The 18,907-nt window shown below is 39.3% G+C and overlaps 2 protein-coding genes and 1 long non-coding RNA gene across 7 annotated transcripts in view; 2 read left to right on the top strand and 1 right to left on the bottom strand.

The window, feature by feature from the left end:
• ZPBP (zona pellucida binding protein) overlaps positions 1 to 2,778 on the top strand; it is a 58,116-nt gene extending 55,338 nt beyond the window's left edge. Inside the window, exon 8 of the mRNA XM_075921686.1 lies at positions 2,533 to 2,778. Within this exon, the coding sequence (XP_075777801.1) occupies positions 2,533 to 2,624 (92 nt within the window). The 3' untranslated portion in view covers positions 2,625 to 2,778. The remainder of the gene's footprint in view (positions 1 to 2,532) is intronic.
• An 8,665-nt stretch (positions 2,779 to 11,443) lies between these two features.
• VWC2 (von Willebrand factor C domain containing 2) overlaps positions 11,444 to 18,907 on the bottom strand; it is a 175,613-nt gene continuing 168,149 nt past the window's right edge. For 4 of the 5 annotated variants that reach the window (XM_075921688.1, XM_075921687.1, XM_025178088.2 and 1 more), the window contains exon 4: positions 11,444 to 13,564. In XM_075921688.1, the coding sequence (XP_075777803.1) occupies positions 13,413 to 13,564 (152 nt within the window). In that variant the 3' untranslated portion in view covers positions 11,444 to 13,412. Of the gene's footprint in view, positions 13,565 to 14,756; positions 14,837 to 18,907 lie in introns of all 5 variants that reach the window. The other variant, XR_012901848.1, reaches the window with a different exon arrangement.
• LOC142827249 (uncharacterized) overlaps positions 17,666 to 18,907 on the top strand; it is a 70,834-nt gene continuing 69,592 nt past the window's right edge. The window contains exon 1 of the long non-coding RNA XR_012901849.1: positions 17,666 to 17,731. This is a non-coding gene — a long non-coding RNA (uncharacterized LOC142827249). The remainder of the gene's footprint in view (positions 17,732 to 18,907) is intronic.

An 18,907-nucleotide genomic window follows, 5' to 3' on the forward strand; every position in this document is an offset into this window, starting at 1 on the left:
TCCAATAAAGTTCAATTAAAGTAATTGTATCACTATTGTGTCTTCACAAAGCCATGAGATATAAAACAAGTATTTTGTTGGTCTTAAAAACATTCCTGTAATGTCTTTATTTTGTGTCAGGAGTTAAGCTACAAATGGAGATGAAATACAGAACTAAAATTCTTATCTTTTAAGGGGTCCTGATACATTCCTGACAACTTGATTTCATCCCATGGGATAAGATAATCAGAAACTCACACTTGATTTATAACTTTACTCATTTATTGGTTGATTTCCTGTAGTAATTTACTAAAATTGACTGGGTACAAATTTAACTTGCCATTTCAGTCACTCAAATTTCTTTAGTGTGTTCAACACAGTGATTTAAAAAAAATAATTAATTGAAGAATAAAGAGAGTGTATTGCTGAAACAAATATTCAAATAGTACTAAAATTGGAGTAGAGCACAAAATGTCAGCATATGGGATTCCAAAATAAATTAACATGTCAATGCAGGTAAGAGTTTGTGAGATGTGAAATGGTATGTGAGATAGGTACAGATGGAATATATGAGGTGAGTATTTTGTGGAGATGTTTGTACACAAAGGGTAAAGTTAGGCCAATGAGAATTCATGCTCAATAAGGAAGATCGAGGCAAGTTATGTTTATTGTAAGAAACATTATAGGTTTTCACAGCAGTAAGATCAGCAAGCTGTAGGTTGTGTGCTTGCTTAAGATTTTTTCCCCCTTTTTCACATCTTCGCCTAAATGGCAGACTGAGCTGTTCACAAATAACTTTTTCTATGATTGTTTGTTATAGTTCCTTGCCTGCCCCCACCAAAGTGAACTGAAAATTCCCATGGAATTCACTGGGAGCAGTAATGTTCAGAGTGCAATTTTGCTTCTGAGGTTGAGACACACTGGGGAAAGGAAAGGATATTCACTAGCTCAACCAATATGGAGACTGGGGAGTATTATTTCCTGCAGGTGTATCTAAGGTTTCTTCCAGCAGAACCATTCAGATGTGCTGAAAGATAGATTCTGAGCTTCACACACCACTTCCAGACATACTTCCTCACTTTCCCCAGCAGTCCTGTGGTACCTTAGAGTCTAACAAATTATTAGGTCATGAGCTTTCATGGGTAAAACCCAAGTCATCAGATGAGGAATTTTTACCCACGAAAGCTCATGACCTAATACATTTGTTAGTCTTTAAGATGCCACAGGACTGCTTGCTGTTTTTAAATTTGAGGGGACCTGTAAAGCTCCTTTGAGTAGCTAGAAAGGAACAAGTAGTTAGGCAGCCCCTGGTGGCTGCCCTGGGTCAGGGGAATCTGACTATGGGAATTGGCAGGATGAAGCCCCACAAATCTTCTTGAATTAATGGATTCAGGCAGGATAAGACCTAATAGAAACCTTTGGACTATGACAAAGTGTGGAAACTGGTGTGCTTCAGCTATAGAAGAAGGAACCCAGTTTCCAAGGGGGCTGAGCATTAATGCCTTTATTGTCCTGCTCTTCCTCTAAAAATCCTGCTTGCTTCCACCTGATCACTTATGTTGGGCGCTAACTAGGGATGTAAAATCCCATTTGAAACGTTAACTATATTTTTAACTGATAACCAGCCCTCTGGGGCATACTGCTCCCAGTGAATTCCATGGCAATTTTCAGTTCACTTTGGTTGGGGCAGGCAAGGAACTATAACAAACAATCATAGAAAAAGTTATTTGTGAACAGCTCAGTCTGCCATTTAGGCGAAGATGTGAAAAAGGGAAAACAATCTTACGCAAGCACACAACCTACAGCTGTGCAAATAGCCTTACAGATCCTGGGGCATACTGCAAGTGGGGGACCACTGGAACAGCTCCCCGCTTGTAGTGCGACACAGTAAGCCTGGCTTGCTTACCCAGGTAAGCATGCTGATAAGGCAATGCTTAACGAGTAAACTGTTAACCGCTTACCCCCTTTATATTTTTAGAGCTAGCATATCATATACATGCAGACTAAGGCTATTAACAGGCTTAGCTGAATGTGTATTAATTTCACAGAAAGGTATAGCATGAGTTAACCAATATAAAAGTTTTTCTGCTCACACCCACATATTAATTTCTTTTTGGCTGTTGCATTCTTTGTGCACTTCCCACTTATTAATAGATTATCAAATCTCAGTTTTGTTTTACATTTCCTTTCAAGTACATATGTGTCCACTAGGTGGAGATAAAACCATTTAGTTCAAACTTTGGGTGTTGACTACACTAGAATCTATTGGTAGTTGCTGATCACTGGTTTTTAATCATGAAAAACTAATTGGGGGGGGGGGTGTAGAGCAATGGGGAAATCAGAAAGTCCTACAAACTACTTTTGTTAAGAGAAGGCTATTATGTGTGTCCCTTTTTAATTCAAATATTAGTGCAAGAAAAATCTGATCTTGTCAGTTAGTTGAATGTTACGTTCTAAGGAAAGGAGTTTTATATATTTCTAGTCTAGAAAGTATTTTAGTAAGCATTTAGTTTTTTTAAAAATTTTCTTTTGTTCTGTTTTCTCTGTCTGTAGTTGTCTGCAGCCCAGGAACATATAATCCCCATGATGGAGTTCACTGTCTTCAGTGCAACCAAACTTTGATATATGGAGCAGCAAAATGTTAGCAGAATATCATACATGGCTCTAATGTACTTTATTTTTAACATAGTAACATCAGTACATGTATTTTAACACCTTGTACAGAGAATTTTGAATACAACAATGTTTTTTAAAGGAGTAATATCTAGCCACTTTAATAAAATAATAGGTCTTATGCTATTTTTGAGTATTTGATTTTTTTTTAAAAAAACTACATCTTGTGTTTACGAAATATGCCAAATAGACCACTGTGTCGACTAAAGCTCTTTAGTTAATCACAGAACAGCGTGTAGGCAGTGGGCATGTATACTTCCTCACAAGTTGCTTGTCGATGTCCTGCTTTTTCTAGAAAGACCATTTTTAGGAGTGTATGTCTAATTTAGTGTACCTGATCATCTAGTCCTTTTATAGACTGTTAGAGGATTGTGAGGAGCCCAGGCTCCATAACAGATGCTCAGAGGTGGATCACACTAGCTTGCAGACCCAGGTTTGTGATCTATTAAATTGTGTTTCCTCCATGAACAATTACCAGGTAAGAAATTATTTCTGATATCAGTGATTTTAGTTTTTCTAGTAAGGGAGGGCTTCAGACATTCCTACATAAAATTTCATAAGGATAAATTAATGCTACAGGTCCATATGGAATTCCTCCTAAAAGAGTAGCAGCATTTCATTTTAATCATTTCAGTCATCTTGTTGGTATTTTCGCTCAACCTTATGGTCAGGCCAGCGGGTCAAATATCAAAGCTCTCTTGGCTTTTATCTGGAGTAGGCTAAATCTTCAGATAAAACATCTATTTCTATTACTTTACATCAGTGTGTAACAGTATAAACCTGTGTCTAAGAGAACTACGACTAACCGGTTGCCTTCATGCCTTCTCATTGTTACTCCTTAGTGGGCTTGACCATTAATGGAAGTTAAGAAGAGTAACAGGAGTCAGCCTCAGATCATTACCAGGGCAGGAAATTAGCAGTGCAGCCCCTAATGGAATTCTTAATATAGTTTTAATAAAACACTGGGGTAAGGGGAAACAGATTCATGTTGAAAAGTGTAGTTTGTGCTGTAAAGTCAGTTTCAGTACTGAAAATAGTCTAACTCAGTGGTTCTTAACCAGGATATGTGTATTCAGAGAACTTCTGAGAGTACATCAACACATATAGATACTTGCCTAGTTTTACAACTGACTAAATAAAAAGCACTAGCAAAGTTAGTAGAAAATAAAATTTCATGCAGACAATTATTTGTTCATACTGGTCTATAAACTGTACTCTGAAACGTAAAGACAATATTTATATTCCAATTAATTTTTATAATATGAAAAATAAAAAACAACAAATAGCCTGGTAGCACTTACATGTAGATGGTGGTGTACCCACAAAAGCTCATGATCCCATCTACACGTTTTGTTAGTTTTTAAAGTGCTACAAGACTATTTGTTGTTTTTTTTAAGTTTTTCCTATTACAGACTAACTCAGGTACTCCTCTGAAGCTTCTGAAAATAAAGTAAGCAAGTTATCAGTAGTAGTTTGCTGTGACACTTGTATTTTTATATCGGATTTTATAAGCAAGTTACTTTTAAGTGGGGGCACACAAGACAAATTAGGGGTATAGTAGTCTAGAAAGGTTGAGAACGATTGGTTCAACTCGTTTGGCCCTTGTTTTATTCTCTTTTTGTGGCAATAGGGAGCTTGGAGGTCGGGGGGGGGGGGGGGGGAGGGAGAGAGAAGCTTGTCTGAATGTCTCATTTGTTGTTTTTAGTATTTCCTGTTTTCCTTATTTTAGAGACTATGAAGTTTATATGTTCATAGTGGGTAAGAGTTACCTTCGGAGGGAACAGCAAATTCAAATTGCAGGAAATATGAGCTCAGCTAGTATTCCCTGCATGGAAAAATAAAGGAGCAGTTTATACCTATTTTGACAAATTTTCAGGTAAGCAGTTTAATATCACATATCTTCAGGTTTTGGATTTTCCAGTCTTAGACTTATAAACATGGACTATATATTTAAAAGTTTGGGTCTGTTACTCTTATTACAGTCTAAGAATGAAAATTCAATGTATGCTAGTATACTTAAAACTACTACTTAGAGATAAGGTAAATTAAAGAAATGATATTGCAAGTACTTCATTAAATATATTTTATATGAAAGGGACTGAGATTTCATAAAAATTGATTTGATGTAAATTGTTCCAAAAAATTAAAACTTGAAAAACCATAGTTGTTGCTCTGTTGCTTTTCAGTTTTAATGAACTAGTTTATATGTAGCCCATATATCTGTTTGTATTATCAAGAGCCTCTAAATCAAAAATAAATGCAAAAACATTATTAAGATTTAAGAGAATGACTTTTTATTGCTGAAACAATTGTATAAATAGCATATCTAATATTTAGCAGAATATATAAAATAGCTATTTTTATCAAATGCCATTTTAAAACAAGTTGCTGGGAAAAAAAGCAGTGTTGGAAAAAATGCTTTAGCAGTAAATTAAGAAATTCATCTCTGTTCAACTGGAATTTACAAAATAACAAAATTCTAGTTATTATTCATTTGGTAAATAGGGATAAACAGATTGCAAACTGTAAGTGTAGTTACATTAATTTGAAGCACTGCACATAAATGTAATCTTCATAATTAGTCAATCACGATAACAATAAATTACTTCGCATTAGTTTCACTTATCAATGGTTAATAAAGCATAGGAAACAGCAAGTCTTGCCTTTGCAAATATGTAGGCTTTGTGTTGGTAGCATGCCAAATAATATAAGCAGATAAAGTATTGTAGAGTACCTACCATAAATAAATTCCAGGATTACACTCTGCAATTAATTAGTTTTTAAGGCAGTAGAAATATAGATTAAGCTGCACTTTTTCCTTTTCTTTTTATAAATAGAGAAGTACAATCTGATGCACTTAAAAACAAACAAACCTGTAGTTGGCATACAAATCTATCACCTGAAGGCATTTATAAAATATCAACCATACTTTTTGGGACAGAAGTGTTATGCTTCAGTAGTTCTTTTCATTTTGATGTGTTATGTCCTATAAGGGTCTTGACTTTCAATGCATATGTTGTAGCATTTTATGGAAAATGGTTGGGTTTTTGGCTTCTTCTAATGAGTGAAATTCATTCCGTGCTCAGGACAGTTCAAGGCCAATAGATACTTAAGATTTATTTGGAGGCATTAAATTAAATAGTACCGTGATACATAGACCTTGTGCTGTTTTACTACATAGAGGGGAATTTCCCCTTCTATTAATGTACATTCCTCACAAGATTACTTATACTCATACTATTATCTGATTGATTCATTAATCACAATTAAATACAGTTGTTATATAGTGTGTGTATGTATGTATATCAATGGGACTAGTGTTTATATCTCAGTTATATTGGTGTTAATCTGAAAATTAATTTAATTGAATTATTCTGGAATTACACTGGTGTAACCAAGATCAGAATTTAGTCATTTATGCATATATACAATTTATGTGCACTGTAAGCAAATATTTGTGTATATTTTGTATATAGAAATACAGTCAGTATTTTCCAGACTTCCCAAAATATGTTCATGTTTTCCGGTTTTCTTTTTTGTAATTCCCCCCCAAATACTTCCTTATTCTCTTGATACCTCGCTGGAAATTACAGCCTTCTTTGCATATATTTACTGTTTAATCTTACTATACCTGTTACTTAATTAGCCATTTTGCACTGTTGTGTGAGAACTGATATTGCCTTGTCACCTTTTGCTTTTATTTTTTCATTAATTTTGTCTTCTATATCCTCATGCATAGGCTCATCATCAGCACTTCTACTAGGATTTATGAGCAGGTCCCCTGAGGGCTGCCTTCGACAATATCTGCACCAAGAGAATTCTTACCCAACAATCTAAAGTGCTGGGGACCCCTTTTCATTCTGGCCCTTTTACCTGGCCCAGAGGGGCAACAATGGAAGGGAGGATCTCATGCCAGAGGAGATGTTGGCTGCTGTTAAGGTGACTGTTGACTGATGCAAGGGTAAGCCCAACATTTACCCTGATGGATAGTGAATGTTGACTGTGTCTGAACATCAACAGGTTGTGTTGTTACACGTACTCTGAATGCTGTCATCAGGAATATCTCTTTTATACCATTGCATTTTTTGTGTGTATCAGTTTTTCTCTTATGACTTAACAGGAAATGAAGTTACATGATCTAGATATGTTGTTAATCTCAGGTGAGCTGCCAGGAAGCAGAAATTAGCAAATAAGATTTTTTAAATTAATTTAGCTGCAGCTAATCAAGTGAGGTATTTTCATGATTGATAAATTAATCATACCTTTTAACTAACATTTCAGTATATCCTCTTATGAGGAAAACAGCAAAAGCTTCTTAACTCATTCTATGACTTCTCATCCACAAATAAGCCTTATTTTTTGGAATAAATAGTAGCAATCAAAAATATATATTTGATCATGTTACCTTTTGCTTGACCAAATCAGGATTGTGTTGTGCAGTACATTTGTTGTCTTCAATGTTGTTTAATCAGGTAATAGATCTCCATCTCTTTTGGTAGTTCTGCCCCCTTCCCCCAGGTGTACTTGCAGCATTGCTGCTTTCTCTTCCCTCCCTCCTGAGGGTGTGAAACATGTGATTCACAGCAGGTGGTAAGTGCTGGGAAAGAGGGAGGTGCTGATTAGCAGGCCCAATGGTAGGCAAGAGACACTGCGGGGGATGGAGAGGTTCTGGTTGGGGGACTGCTGGTGCGTGTCCAGCCCCAGTCAGAGGCCCCACCAAAAAGCATGGTCACCCTGATTTATGGTACCCTAGGTACAGCTCTGCCTCTCTCAGGAGTGGGCAAAATATGGTCTACCCACCAGAGACTCAGCTAGCCAGCTGCCTACTTTGCCCTCTGCTCGGCACTCAGAAAAGCCAGCCATGTGTGCCCCTCTGAATGCTGAGAACCTGGGGGAGGGGGTAGAGGCTTCTCATGTTGCCCCCACCTCAGTAGCTCTCATTGGTCACTTTTCAGTCAAGAGCAACTGGCTATTTGGAAGACAGGCAGCATGTGAAATGCCTCTCCCCCCTCATCTCCTGGGCTCATCCCAGCAAGCACGGTCCCTGCAGCTGCTCTAAGCACATACAGGGGCATGGAAGGTATGGAGGGCTAAGGAACTTGCTAGGCTGCTGTCTGGGAGCTACCCAGGTGAGGTATCCTGGTCAGAGCCTGCCTGTGGCACCCCAGTCCCTCCCTCTCCAATCCTCTCCCCCCCCTTCACTCCTGCCCCATGTAACCCAAACCTTTACAGGTAGTGCATTCCTTTCTAAACCCTTCTTCAGGTCACAACCCCCTTCCAGCACCCCAATCTGCTGTCCCTGGTCACAGTACATATCCCTGCACCCCTTCCAGCCCTAGGTTACAACCTGTACTCCCTCCTACACCCCCCCAGCCAGAATTCTCTCCTGCACCCATACCCCTCCCAGACCCTGCACTCAATCCCTTGTCCCAGGTGACAACCCAAACCCTTGCACCCCTACCCCAGGTCAAACTCCACTTCCAGACCCTGAACCCCCTCCTATACCTCAGTCCGCGGCCCCAGGACACAATCCTCTCCTTTACCCAAACTCCCTCCTAGATCCCATGCCCCAATCCCTTCTGTACCCATCCTCCATCCCAGACCCCCTAATCTCCTCCATTAATAAAATGGAGGAATGTGGTCCTCAACCACTTACCAAATTCTTCGAGTGGCCACCCAGCAAAAATTATTGCCCACACCTGGCCTAGTTTTTAAATGGACACAAAACTGCAAGTTGAAGAATTGTCAACCTGTTGGAATAAGTAATACTGCTTGAACAGTGGCAGGTGCCTTAGAACATTTTAACAATACACATTAAGTGATAAACTGATACTATCTGCAATATTACTTTTTATCACAGTCAAATTTAAAAAAAATCATTTTATGGCAAACTGATTTTATTTCTTCATTTTAGTAATATATATTTTGCTTGAACAACATTATAAACTGGAAAGAGTTAAAGAAATTCCTGTCATTCTCTAGTAGTGAAACATAGCTTGTGTTCATTGTTTTAATGTTTCTTCATTTTCTTCATAGCTTAGATGAACACTTCTCAGTATGACAGTGGAACTCAATATGCTATGGGAATTTTTGCTCATTAAAAACTATGTGGTTGGATTTGTATTTCTACTTTTGTATGAAGAAATTAACAGCATGTGCTACTTCGATTCAAACAGGAATATTACTTTAGTTATGTAGTGAGATGTACATCAATTTAAATTTCAACATAAGTATCTAATATGCACACCACGGACATTCTGTTCTGCTTAAAAACTTTTAGAAAAAAAGTCTACAGCTGGGCAGCCTTTGTTTCCTGTATTCCATGTACATGTTTTTCTTTAGCTATAGTTCTCAGCACCTAGGGAGAGAACACCTGACTGCAGATTGTACATGCCTTTTTTCGCCTTGTTGAAGGCAAGAGGACATTGTTCTTTCACAATGGCTAAATCAGCACTATTCTATTGTAATTCTTCCCATCACCTCCTTTTAAACACTAATTAAAAATTAATTCATCTGTAAGATGCCAGATTCACAGCACTAGAATCTGAAGTTTACATATACAGGTGTCAGCCCAACAGGCTACCATACAGTACATTGACAGTGCTCCTGTTCACTGACAGTACAGGCAGTCCCCGAGTTACATGGATCCGACTTATGTCGGATCCGCAGTTACGAACGGGGCTTTTCTCGCCCCGGAGGACAGGAGCGGCGGGACGCCCAGATGCGCCGCAGTCCGTCGCCCCCGTCCTCCAGGACAAGAAAAGCTGCTCCCGTCTCCCTGGTCTGAAGGGAGACGGGGAGCAAAGCGTTGGAGCACGCCCACAGCGGGACAGCCCGGGCACGCTTGAGCTGTCCCCCTGCGGGCATGCTCCGCGGCTTTGCTCCCAGTCTCCCGACCAGCAGACCAGGGAGATGGGAAGCAAAGCCTCGGAGCACGCCAGCAGTAGGACAGCCGCGGCGCGCCTGGACTGTCCCGCTGCCCGCGTGCTCTGCGGCTTTGCTCCTCGTCTCCCAGGTCAGCAGACCAGAGAGATGGAGCAAAGCCATGGAGGACTTGGGCGGTCCCGCCACCCCCGTCTCCCTGGTCTGCTGGGGGGAGGGGGGTGCAGCTAGTGCCCCCTCCCCAGCAGACCAGGATTTTCTTGCTTATCCCTGGGGTAGAGCAGCTGGGGGCTGCCGGGTTGGTCCCGCAGCGCCGCTCCGGACCAACCCGGCAGCACCCCAGCTGCTCTGCCCCAGGCGTCCCCAAGTCAGCCGCTGATCAGTTTCAGCGGCAGCTGACTTGGGGACGCCTGGGTTTCTTAAGTTGAATCTGTATGTAAGTCGGAACTGGCGTCCAGATTCAGCCGTAGTTGAAACTGATCAGTTTCAGCAGCGGCTGACACCAGTTCCGACTTACATACAGATTCAACTTCAGAACAAACCTACAGTCCCTATCTTGTACGTAACCCGGGGACTGCCTGTAGAATCACCCTTGTGCTCCTGCCTATTCATTCCTTTGCCTCTTTACTGAGGCTGTCAGCTGGATACTATTGAGAGCCAATTATGAGGTTTTTGCGTATGTACTGTTGACATCTGCACTAGAAATTTGCCTTTGTCCATCAACTAATTTTGCACAGACCACTGAATAGCCCTCAGCTGGCAATAGTTACTATGGAGAGGGTTTGGGTTTTATTCAGTGACCTAGATGTGAAAGGCTGTATAGCCTGTCATGAATCTCCATAACTATCATGATTTTTAAAACCAGTCTCTGAACCTCAAAAATTAGAGAAAGATCTTCACTAAATCAGAGACCTGAGCGATTATGAGGAATCTACATAAATCAGACAGGACATTTTGGATGAAATTAGAAAGAAGGATGAAATGTATATGTTGGTGTCAGGATTGAAAAACAAAAGTAGAAAATGCTCAGTATTAACTGTGCCCTGACTTGGAACAGGGACTTGAACCTACCACTCCTATACCAAAGCATGAATGCCTTAACCTTTGTGTTAGTGGGTACTCCACACTGGATTTCTCAATCATTTCTGTTGAAAATGTGGAGTGCCTGGGTTGAGAGTCCCAGGAGGGTTTTAGCTTGAGTTGCTCAGCAAGCCTCACTGATTAGTTTTGGACGAGTAACGTGCACGTGTTGACTGGTAGAAATAGGCACCAGCATGGTGAGGCGGAAGCTGAGTCCTGCTTTGATAGTGCCTGTGGCACTTAAATGTCAGAATTGGGCACCTTTATTAATCTAGCCCTTTGTAATGTGTGACCAAAACATGATCATTTTATTAATCAACTACTTTTATAAATTGAATGGGATTTGGTTCTGATTTGGAACCAAATTCTGCCACCTTTAGTTAGATTGCATGGGACCTTACTGGGGGTACGTCTAGACTACATGCCTCTGGCGACAGAGGCATGTAGATTAGGCTACCCGACAGAGTAAAATGAAGCGGCGATTTAAATAATCGCCGCTTCATTTAAATTTACACGGCTGCCGCGTTGAGCCGACAAACAGCTGATCAGCTGTTTGTCGGCTCAGCGCGATAGTCTGGACGCTCCCCTGCCGACATCAAAGGGAGTTGTCGACAACCCAGGTATGCCTTATCCCAGGAGGCATACCTGGGTTGTCGACAACTCCCTTTGATGTCGGCAGGGGAGCGTCCAGACTATCGCGCTGAGCCGACAAACAGCTGATCAGCTGTTTGTCGGCTCAACGCGGCAGCCGTGTAAATTTAAATGAAGCGGCGATTATTTAAATCGCCGCTTCATTTTACTCTGTCGGGTAGCCTAATCTACATGCCTCTGTCGCCAGAGGCATGTAGTCTAGACGTACCCTAAGATGATAGTTTTTATTCAGTCTACGTGTACACTATGAGTTTTGCTGGAAGAGGCAATGCAAATGAAGCACAGATTAGCATTTTCTCATTCTTCATTTGCATAATCTCTTCCGATATGTTTTTGCACAAGAGGTTTTTGCACAAAAACAAACAGTGTGGACGTTTCCTTTATGGATCGGAAGAGATTATGCAAATGAAGTGTGAGAAAATGCTAATCCATGCTTCATTTGCATTGCCTCTTCCGGCAAAACTCATAGCATAGATGTAACCTCAGGGAATAAGGTACTATTTTTTGTAGAGGTAGCAGGATCAAGCATTTGCTTCCAGATTTGGAAGAGTGCACAGCATGGTTGGGTACACACCTGTAATGATGCTCTTGACAATCTGCCCATTAGTGATTTCCACTCACTACTGCTAGTAAAATAATAATTTTGTGCTAAGGTTGAAAGAGGGTACATGTGGTAAATGGTCTTTCTGCTACTTACTGCTAGTAGCTTTTTAATATATTTAGATGTACTTTATATAAATGTACAAGTGCTTGAGGAAAATTATTCTGATAAGTGCTGGATTCAGAACACATCTGAAAAAAATCAAATCAGTCCAAAATCATCTCTCCTCAACTTTCCACCATGATGGACCGAGGCTGTGTGTGAACTTGAAGTACGTTTTCTTGTCAAATTATTTTTCTTCAGGTTTTCAATTGTTATAATTACTTAAGCTTGCTGTGCATTTTGTCACTGCTGCATGTTTCCTCATTTTCATGTCCATGATCTAGTTGGAAAAAAAAACCAGTTCTCGCGTGTCTGATAGCTGTGTGGATGAAATCCTGGCCCTTTGAAGTCAATCACAAAATGTCCATTTGAAATCCTGATAGTGTGAGAACTAAACAATATAAGTTACGCATCCAGTGTAATTTAGTTAACTATTAATCACTAACATTGCACTAATTCAGAAAAAGCATATGCTACAGTTAAACTCATTCTTAAGTGCTTTTCTTGAACCTGTCCTCACAAGTGTAATTTATCAGAGTAGCAGAAAAATAAGAGCATATAATAACATAGTAAATACCTGCTTTATCTTACACCTGTTTGTTGCTTCTTCTGTTACATTCCTTGCATCCCTCCATTGTCTTTTGTTTTTCCACAACCATTAAATTACATTGCAAGTTACATTCCTTTGTCACTTAATCATTATAGCAGATATGGGGTGTTTTATCACAAAAGAATTCATCCTGACAGGATATGTATATACCTGAAATTAATTCTTATAGGATCCATGTATAGAGTTCTGAAACAACTACTATCAAAGTAACAATTTCATACTCTTCCCAGTTATACTAGTGCAAGGCCACTTGAGAGGCACCAGAATAACCAGGAAGAGAATTCGGCCTACTTTAATATGTTTAACACATTCTTTTAAAGCTTATACCGTATATTTTCACAAGGTAGAACTTCAAAGTACCTGAAATCTGTGATTTGCTGGCTATTTCCTTACCACACATCTAACATTGTTGCCCACCAAAATTTACAAAAAAAAAAATGAAAAATGAAAACAGATGTTTTTGGCATGGTGCATGTACACAATAGGACAAGCGACCATACCATATTTTAATATGTATTTATATAAAAAATGTATTTTACCATCTATAATAGGATTATAGAAATATTTAGAATATTGGAGAGAGTGTACTTAGTGCACTCACCATGAAAATAAAGCCTGAAGAAATTTTATGTCCACATTTTTTTAAATATATGAATTCTTTTTGTCTTGCAGCATTACATTAATATGAAAAACAATATACCAGTATGATGATCTTTCTCCACATCAAAAATATTCTTATTACACAGTGAATAAGCATTCCCAGGCTTATTTAGGATTTTCACTACAGTGAAATATTTTATAAAAACCATCATAGTACTTTGATTTTTAGATTCCCTAGATTTGTTTGCATTCATGTCTAGTGCACATAGCTTGTCGTTCAATTCTCCAAGTGCCTTCTTCATAGGTACAGTGACATATAGTGCATTCATCAGTCTTCACCTCTCGGCCTGCTGGAATGACAGTGGTTTCTGCAAAGCAGTTTGGACCTAAAAAACAGAAATAATAATTAATAATTATACATATATATATTTAAAAAAATGAAAGCTCTACTGGATCACGTTTAGTTTTTGCTTCTTAATGCTTCAGACCTAATATAAATTAGTAACAAAAAGTATGTTCCTTTTAATGTCAGTTGAGATTTATAAAACAGAATATTTAATTAGAAAAGGGAATGAGAACCATCCATACTTCGTCTGGGGGCTCTGTATGCACATTTCCCCTCTATCCAGGAATACATATAATGTGCTAGTTGTACAGTACTTGGTAGTAAGATCATACATAACCATAATAGATCTCTGGGCAGAGTCTGTTCCTGTAGATAAATATAGATTTCAGAGATGAGAAACACTTCCTATTTTCCACAAAAAGTGGACCACTATAGCATCTCTACAGGTTATTAAACAGTTTACTTGAGATTTTATTGCTCCTTCCGCTGGAAACATGTTTAGAATATACTGTAATAATTAAAGTATTCCAACTTTATTGTGTGTTACCTGAGAAAATGTTCTGTCTCCACTATAACAGTGATTTGAGTCTCTACTGCCGCCTGTGCACTTTATTTAGTGATACACTAACCAGCAGTAAGTAAAGCACCCTTTTTTAGATTTCACAAAAACACGTTTGCTTCCCACCACAGGGCAGAACTACTTAGCAGTAGTTTCTTTTTTTCAGATTGGTGCTCTGTCCGTTATAAAACACTGTTTCTGAGTTTTTTTGGTAAACAAAAAGTAGAAGCAAACTATTTGTTAAGACACATTGAATGGTTCATATGTTAATTTAAATAACACTCTTTGGGGAGGGGGGGGGGAGGAGAGAAATATCTTTTATTCAGGGCCTGTGTACCAGATATACTACAGGTAGAGACTGAACCAGTCCCTTAATGAAGTTTAAGGGACTGGTTTTGCTTCTGTCTGTGGTATATCTGGTACACAGCACAGACCTTGAATAAAATGACACTCCTTATATCCATCTAAGTCACTACTGAACTAATGTTCCAAACACAATCCTGGAGGGAGGTGTGGTATCTTTCAGATTTGATTTAAAAACTACTTTTGTTTTTTTGTTTAATTTTTTTCCTACCAATATAGCAGTTAATGATGGTATCTTGGTCATATTACAAGTAATAACACTTTCTGATTGTCTAAACTTGTTAATAATAGTGAGTATTATTGTACCTACACTTCAGGGGTAGAACACAGCAGTTGTTTCTCTTCGGTGGGAGATAAAGATGCCTGGGTATCATCCTATAGAGCCCTTCACTGTAAAAAATATGCGACAAATGCTACATTATTAAGGGGAAAATTCACTGCTATAAGGGAATTGAACAAAATCTAAATCCTAATTAAAATCCACGTGAGCACTGCGAAGGTATAGGATGTGCTGAAATTACAGGGATTGTTCTGGAATTGTTGTACTTGGTTGTGAAGAGCAACAAGAAGTGAAATAAAATAGCCCAATTAATTTAAATTTACTAAGGGTCAAATGCTAATGCTCTTACATTGAAAAGTATTTTATGCTGTGAGCAGTGCCATTGAAATTAGTGCATTATTTAACAGGAGTAACAGTATCACATTGTTAAACTACTGCAGTTTGGAGAGGTTGTTTATATTGGCAAGTCTAGTGTCAGTCCTCTACTTGAGAAGGGTAGTCTATCACAAAATAATAGTGAAACAGCGAGAGAGTCTTTTGAGTGACTTAAGTGTATGGGAAATTATGTATTTTAAGACTTCGTAGTTTCTTCAATCACTGTAGCACTTGAGCACCTTTTATGTTAGATTGGTGTTATAGCAAAGTTCCTGGTTCAGTTAAAATGATCTTCAGATGTTTTCCCTCTGTTACAGAAAATGTTGCTGAGGTAGGTTTCCATAAAATCAACCACCATGCTAAAACAATAAATGAAACTGTTTGTTAAACTGAAGAGGCTATATCAACCAAAATATTGGGAATTTATGTGCACACAGACATCTATGTATTCCTTAAACAGAGATAACTGTAGAGTATATCTATACATTCTTCAGCTTCTGTGGCTCTTGATACTAAAGCATAACATGACTTTTTAGTTTGACATTCTAGCCATAGTAGTCAGATGACCTGTAAATGGGAGTAAGAGTTAGAAACTCCATGTATTCTATTCCTGTCAATTGTACCAACTTGTGTGACGTTGGTCTCAGTGTCCCCTGCCTGTAAAATTGGGATAACACCTCCCTTACGAGACTAGTGGCAGTATAACAACATTTGAATACCACTTTGAAGTGTGAATTACTAATATGTATTTTGTGACCATCTCTTGTTTAATATCTACACTATTGTGAACTTAGTAAGATGATCTCCAGAAAACTGTACTGTGTGTGTGTCTGTCTTCCAGGCAATTCGCAAAGATAAAACTGGAGACTTTCTGATAAAAAATTAAGGGGTACATTTAATATGTTTGTTCAAATCTTAATAGTAACAAGTCACTGGGACCAGATGGCATTCACCCAAGAGTTCTGAAAGCACTCAAATGGGAAATTGTGGAACTACTAACTGTGGTGTTTAAATCAGCTTCCGTACCTAATGACTGGACAATAGCTAACTGACGCCAATATTTAAAAAGGGCTCCAGAGGTGATCCTGGCAATTACAGACTGGTAAGTCGAATGTCAGTACTGGGCAAATTAGTCGAAGCTATAGTAAGGAATAAAACTGTCAGATGCATAGACGAACATAATTTGTTGGGGGAAAAGTCAACATGGTTTCTGTAAAGGGAAATCATGGCTTACTAATACGCTACAGTTCATTGAGGGGGTCAGCAAACATGGATATAGTATACTTAGATTTCCAGAAAGCTTTTGACATGGTTCCTCACCAAAGGCTCTTAAGACTGGAAACAAAGGGTAGGAATAAATGGTCAGTTTTCAGAGTGGAGAGAGGAAACTAGAGGGATCCCACAAGAGTTTGTCCTGGGACCAAGCCTATTCAACCTATTTATAAATGATCTGAAGAAAGGGGTAAACAGTGAGCTGGCAAAAATTGCAGATGATACCAAACTGCTCAAGACAGTTAGGACCAAAGCAGATTGTGAAGAGCTTCAAAAAGATCTTACCAAACTAAGTGATTGGGCAACAAAATAGCTAATGAAATTTAATGTTGATAAATGTAAAGTAATACATGTTGGAAAATATAATCCCAACTATACGTACAATATGATGAGGACTAATTTGGCTACAGCTACTCAAGAGAGATCTTGGAGTCATTGTGGATAGTTCTCTGAAAACATCCACTCAGTGTGCAGCAGCATTCAAAAAAGCAAACAGAATGTTAGGAATCATTTAAAAAAAAAGGGATTGAGAATAAAACAGAGAATATTTTATTGCCTCTATATAAAACCATGGTATGCCCACATCTTGAATACTGCATACAGATGTGGTCACTACATCTCAAAAAAGTTATATTGGCATTGGAAATGGTTCAGAAAAGGGTAACAAACATGATTAGGGACTTGGAATGGGTACCATATGAAGTGAGATTAAAAAAACGTGGACTTTTCAGTTTAGAAAGGAGGAGATAAGATACAGGTCTATAAAGTAATGACTGGAGTGGAAAAAGTGAATAAAGAAAACTTATTTACTTATTCCCACAATATAAGAACTAGGGGTCACTAAATGAAATTAATAGGCTGCAGGTTTAAAACAAACAAAAGGATGTTTTTCTTCACTCAGCGCAGTCAACCTGTGGAACTTCTTTCCAGAGGATGTTGTGAAGAGTAGGACTTTAACAGGGTTAAATGAAGAGCTAGATAAAGTCACAGAGGTTAGGTCCATCAACAGCTATTAGCCAGGATAGGTGGGAATGGTGTCCCTAACCTCTGTCTGTAAATGGGTGTCAGGAAAGGGATCGCGTGAGGATTACATCTTGGGTTCTCTCTCTTTGGGGCATCTGTTATTGGCCACTGTCTGTCTCAGGAATAGGAGCTGCTAAGGGAGAGTCTGACTTACCTGAAGAGTGAGGAAAAGGTTAAGCAACTCTGGAATGCACCTGAGGGAGGGGGCTTTGGGCATTTAGCCAATGAAATGCAGATAGGAATTTCATACCAAGAGAGAGGTATGAGATCAGAGCAGTATTTTTCCCAGGTAACAAGGGAATTGGCTGTTCTCAGGAATGGACAACTTGAAATGTGTAAGTAGGAAAACATTTAGATAATCCATCAGGTTTTATTGTTTTCCTTGTTTGGGGGATGGAAATCACATCTGAGCTGCTTAATTATTTTTCTCTTTTGTAACTAAGGATTATAACCCAGGGATTTCCTGAGTCTATTTCACTCAGTGACTTAACACTCAGTCCTTCGCTATGCTTGTGACAGTAGTTTTGTTTTGACAATAAAAGTATTTTCCTTTTGGTTTTGGTTAACTCTTATTGGTTGATTGTTGTGTCCTTAATCCTATGTGCCTGAGTTACCCAGGAGGTGTAGAGCCCCATTGTTCTCTGCAGATTCCCTCTGTTTTCCCAACTTTAAGCAAAACAGAGATTGGGGCAGGGGGAGATCTTGGCCTTAGGGAGGGGATTCTCAAGAGATTTCTTCTCTGGAAAAGGGTTTATTTTTTTGTTAAACTCACTTAGGTGGTAACAGCAAGACTGTCTTCCTTTTGGGCCTCTGGGGAGTTAGAGACAGGTTCTTCGATTTTATTCTGCTAGCCAGCACACCATATCTGCAATCAAAATGCCTTGGGAAAAGGCATACAGAAGGTTAACCCTATAAACCCAGACAGTCCAACCCAAACAGGTTTTTTTAAGCTTTCACGGCAACTGGATCAGTAGGCTAGAATGGGGCAGGGAAACAGCCCAGTGCATGCTTTTGCAGTTGGGCAGATTAGCCCGAGAGCAACCAACTCTTCCTAAATCACACCCTGATGTGAAAACAGCTCCAGATCAGGGCGAGATGTACAGCTCCAGGGAAGACTGGCACCCGAAGGAGGGGAGACAGGAGAATGTCCCTGGGAGGCCAGGGGAAAGTAACCTTGTGTGGGCAGGAGCGGCAGATGGTTGCCCTTCCTGCTCACCATTGTTGTCTTTGTGGAAAAGTGCCTTTAAGGCAGGAAGATCTCTAAGGGTACGTCTAGACTACATGCCTCTGTCAATAGAGGCATGTAGATTAGGCTACCCGACATAGTAAAATGAAGCGGCGATTTAAATAATCGCCGCTTCATTTAAATTTACATGGCTGCCGCGCTGAGCCGACAAACAGCTGATTAGCTGTTTGCCGGCTCAGCGCGATAGTCTGGACGCGCGGGTGTCGACATCGAAGGTATTTGTCGACCACCCAGGTATGCCTCCTGGGATGAGGTTTACCTGGGT

Source organism: Pelodiscus sinensis, chromosome 2, assembly GCF_049634645.1.
Source record: "Pelodiscus sinensis isolate JC-2024 chromosome 2, ASM4963464v1, whole genome shotgun sequence".
NCBI classification, from domain to species: Eukaryota; Metazoa; Chordata; order Testudines; family Trionychidae; genus Pelodiscus; species Pelodiscus sinensis.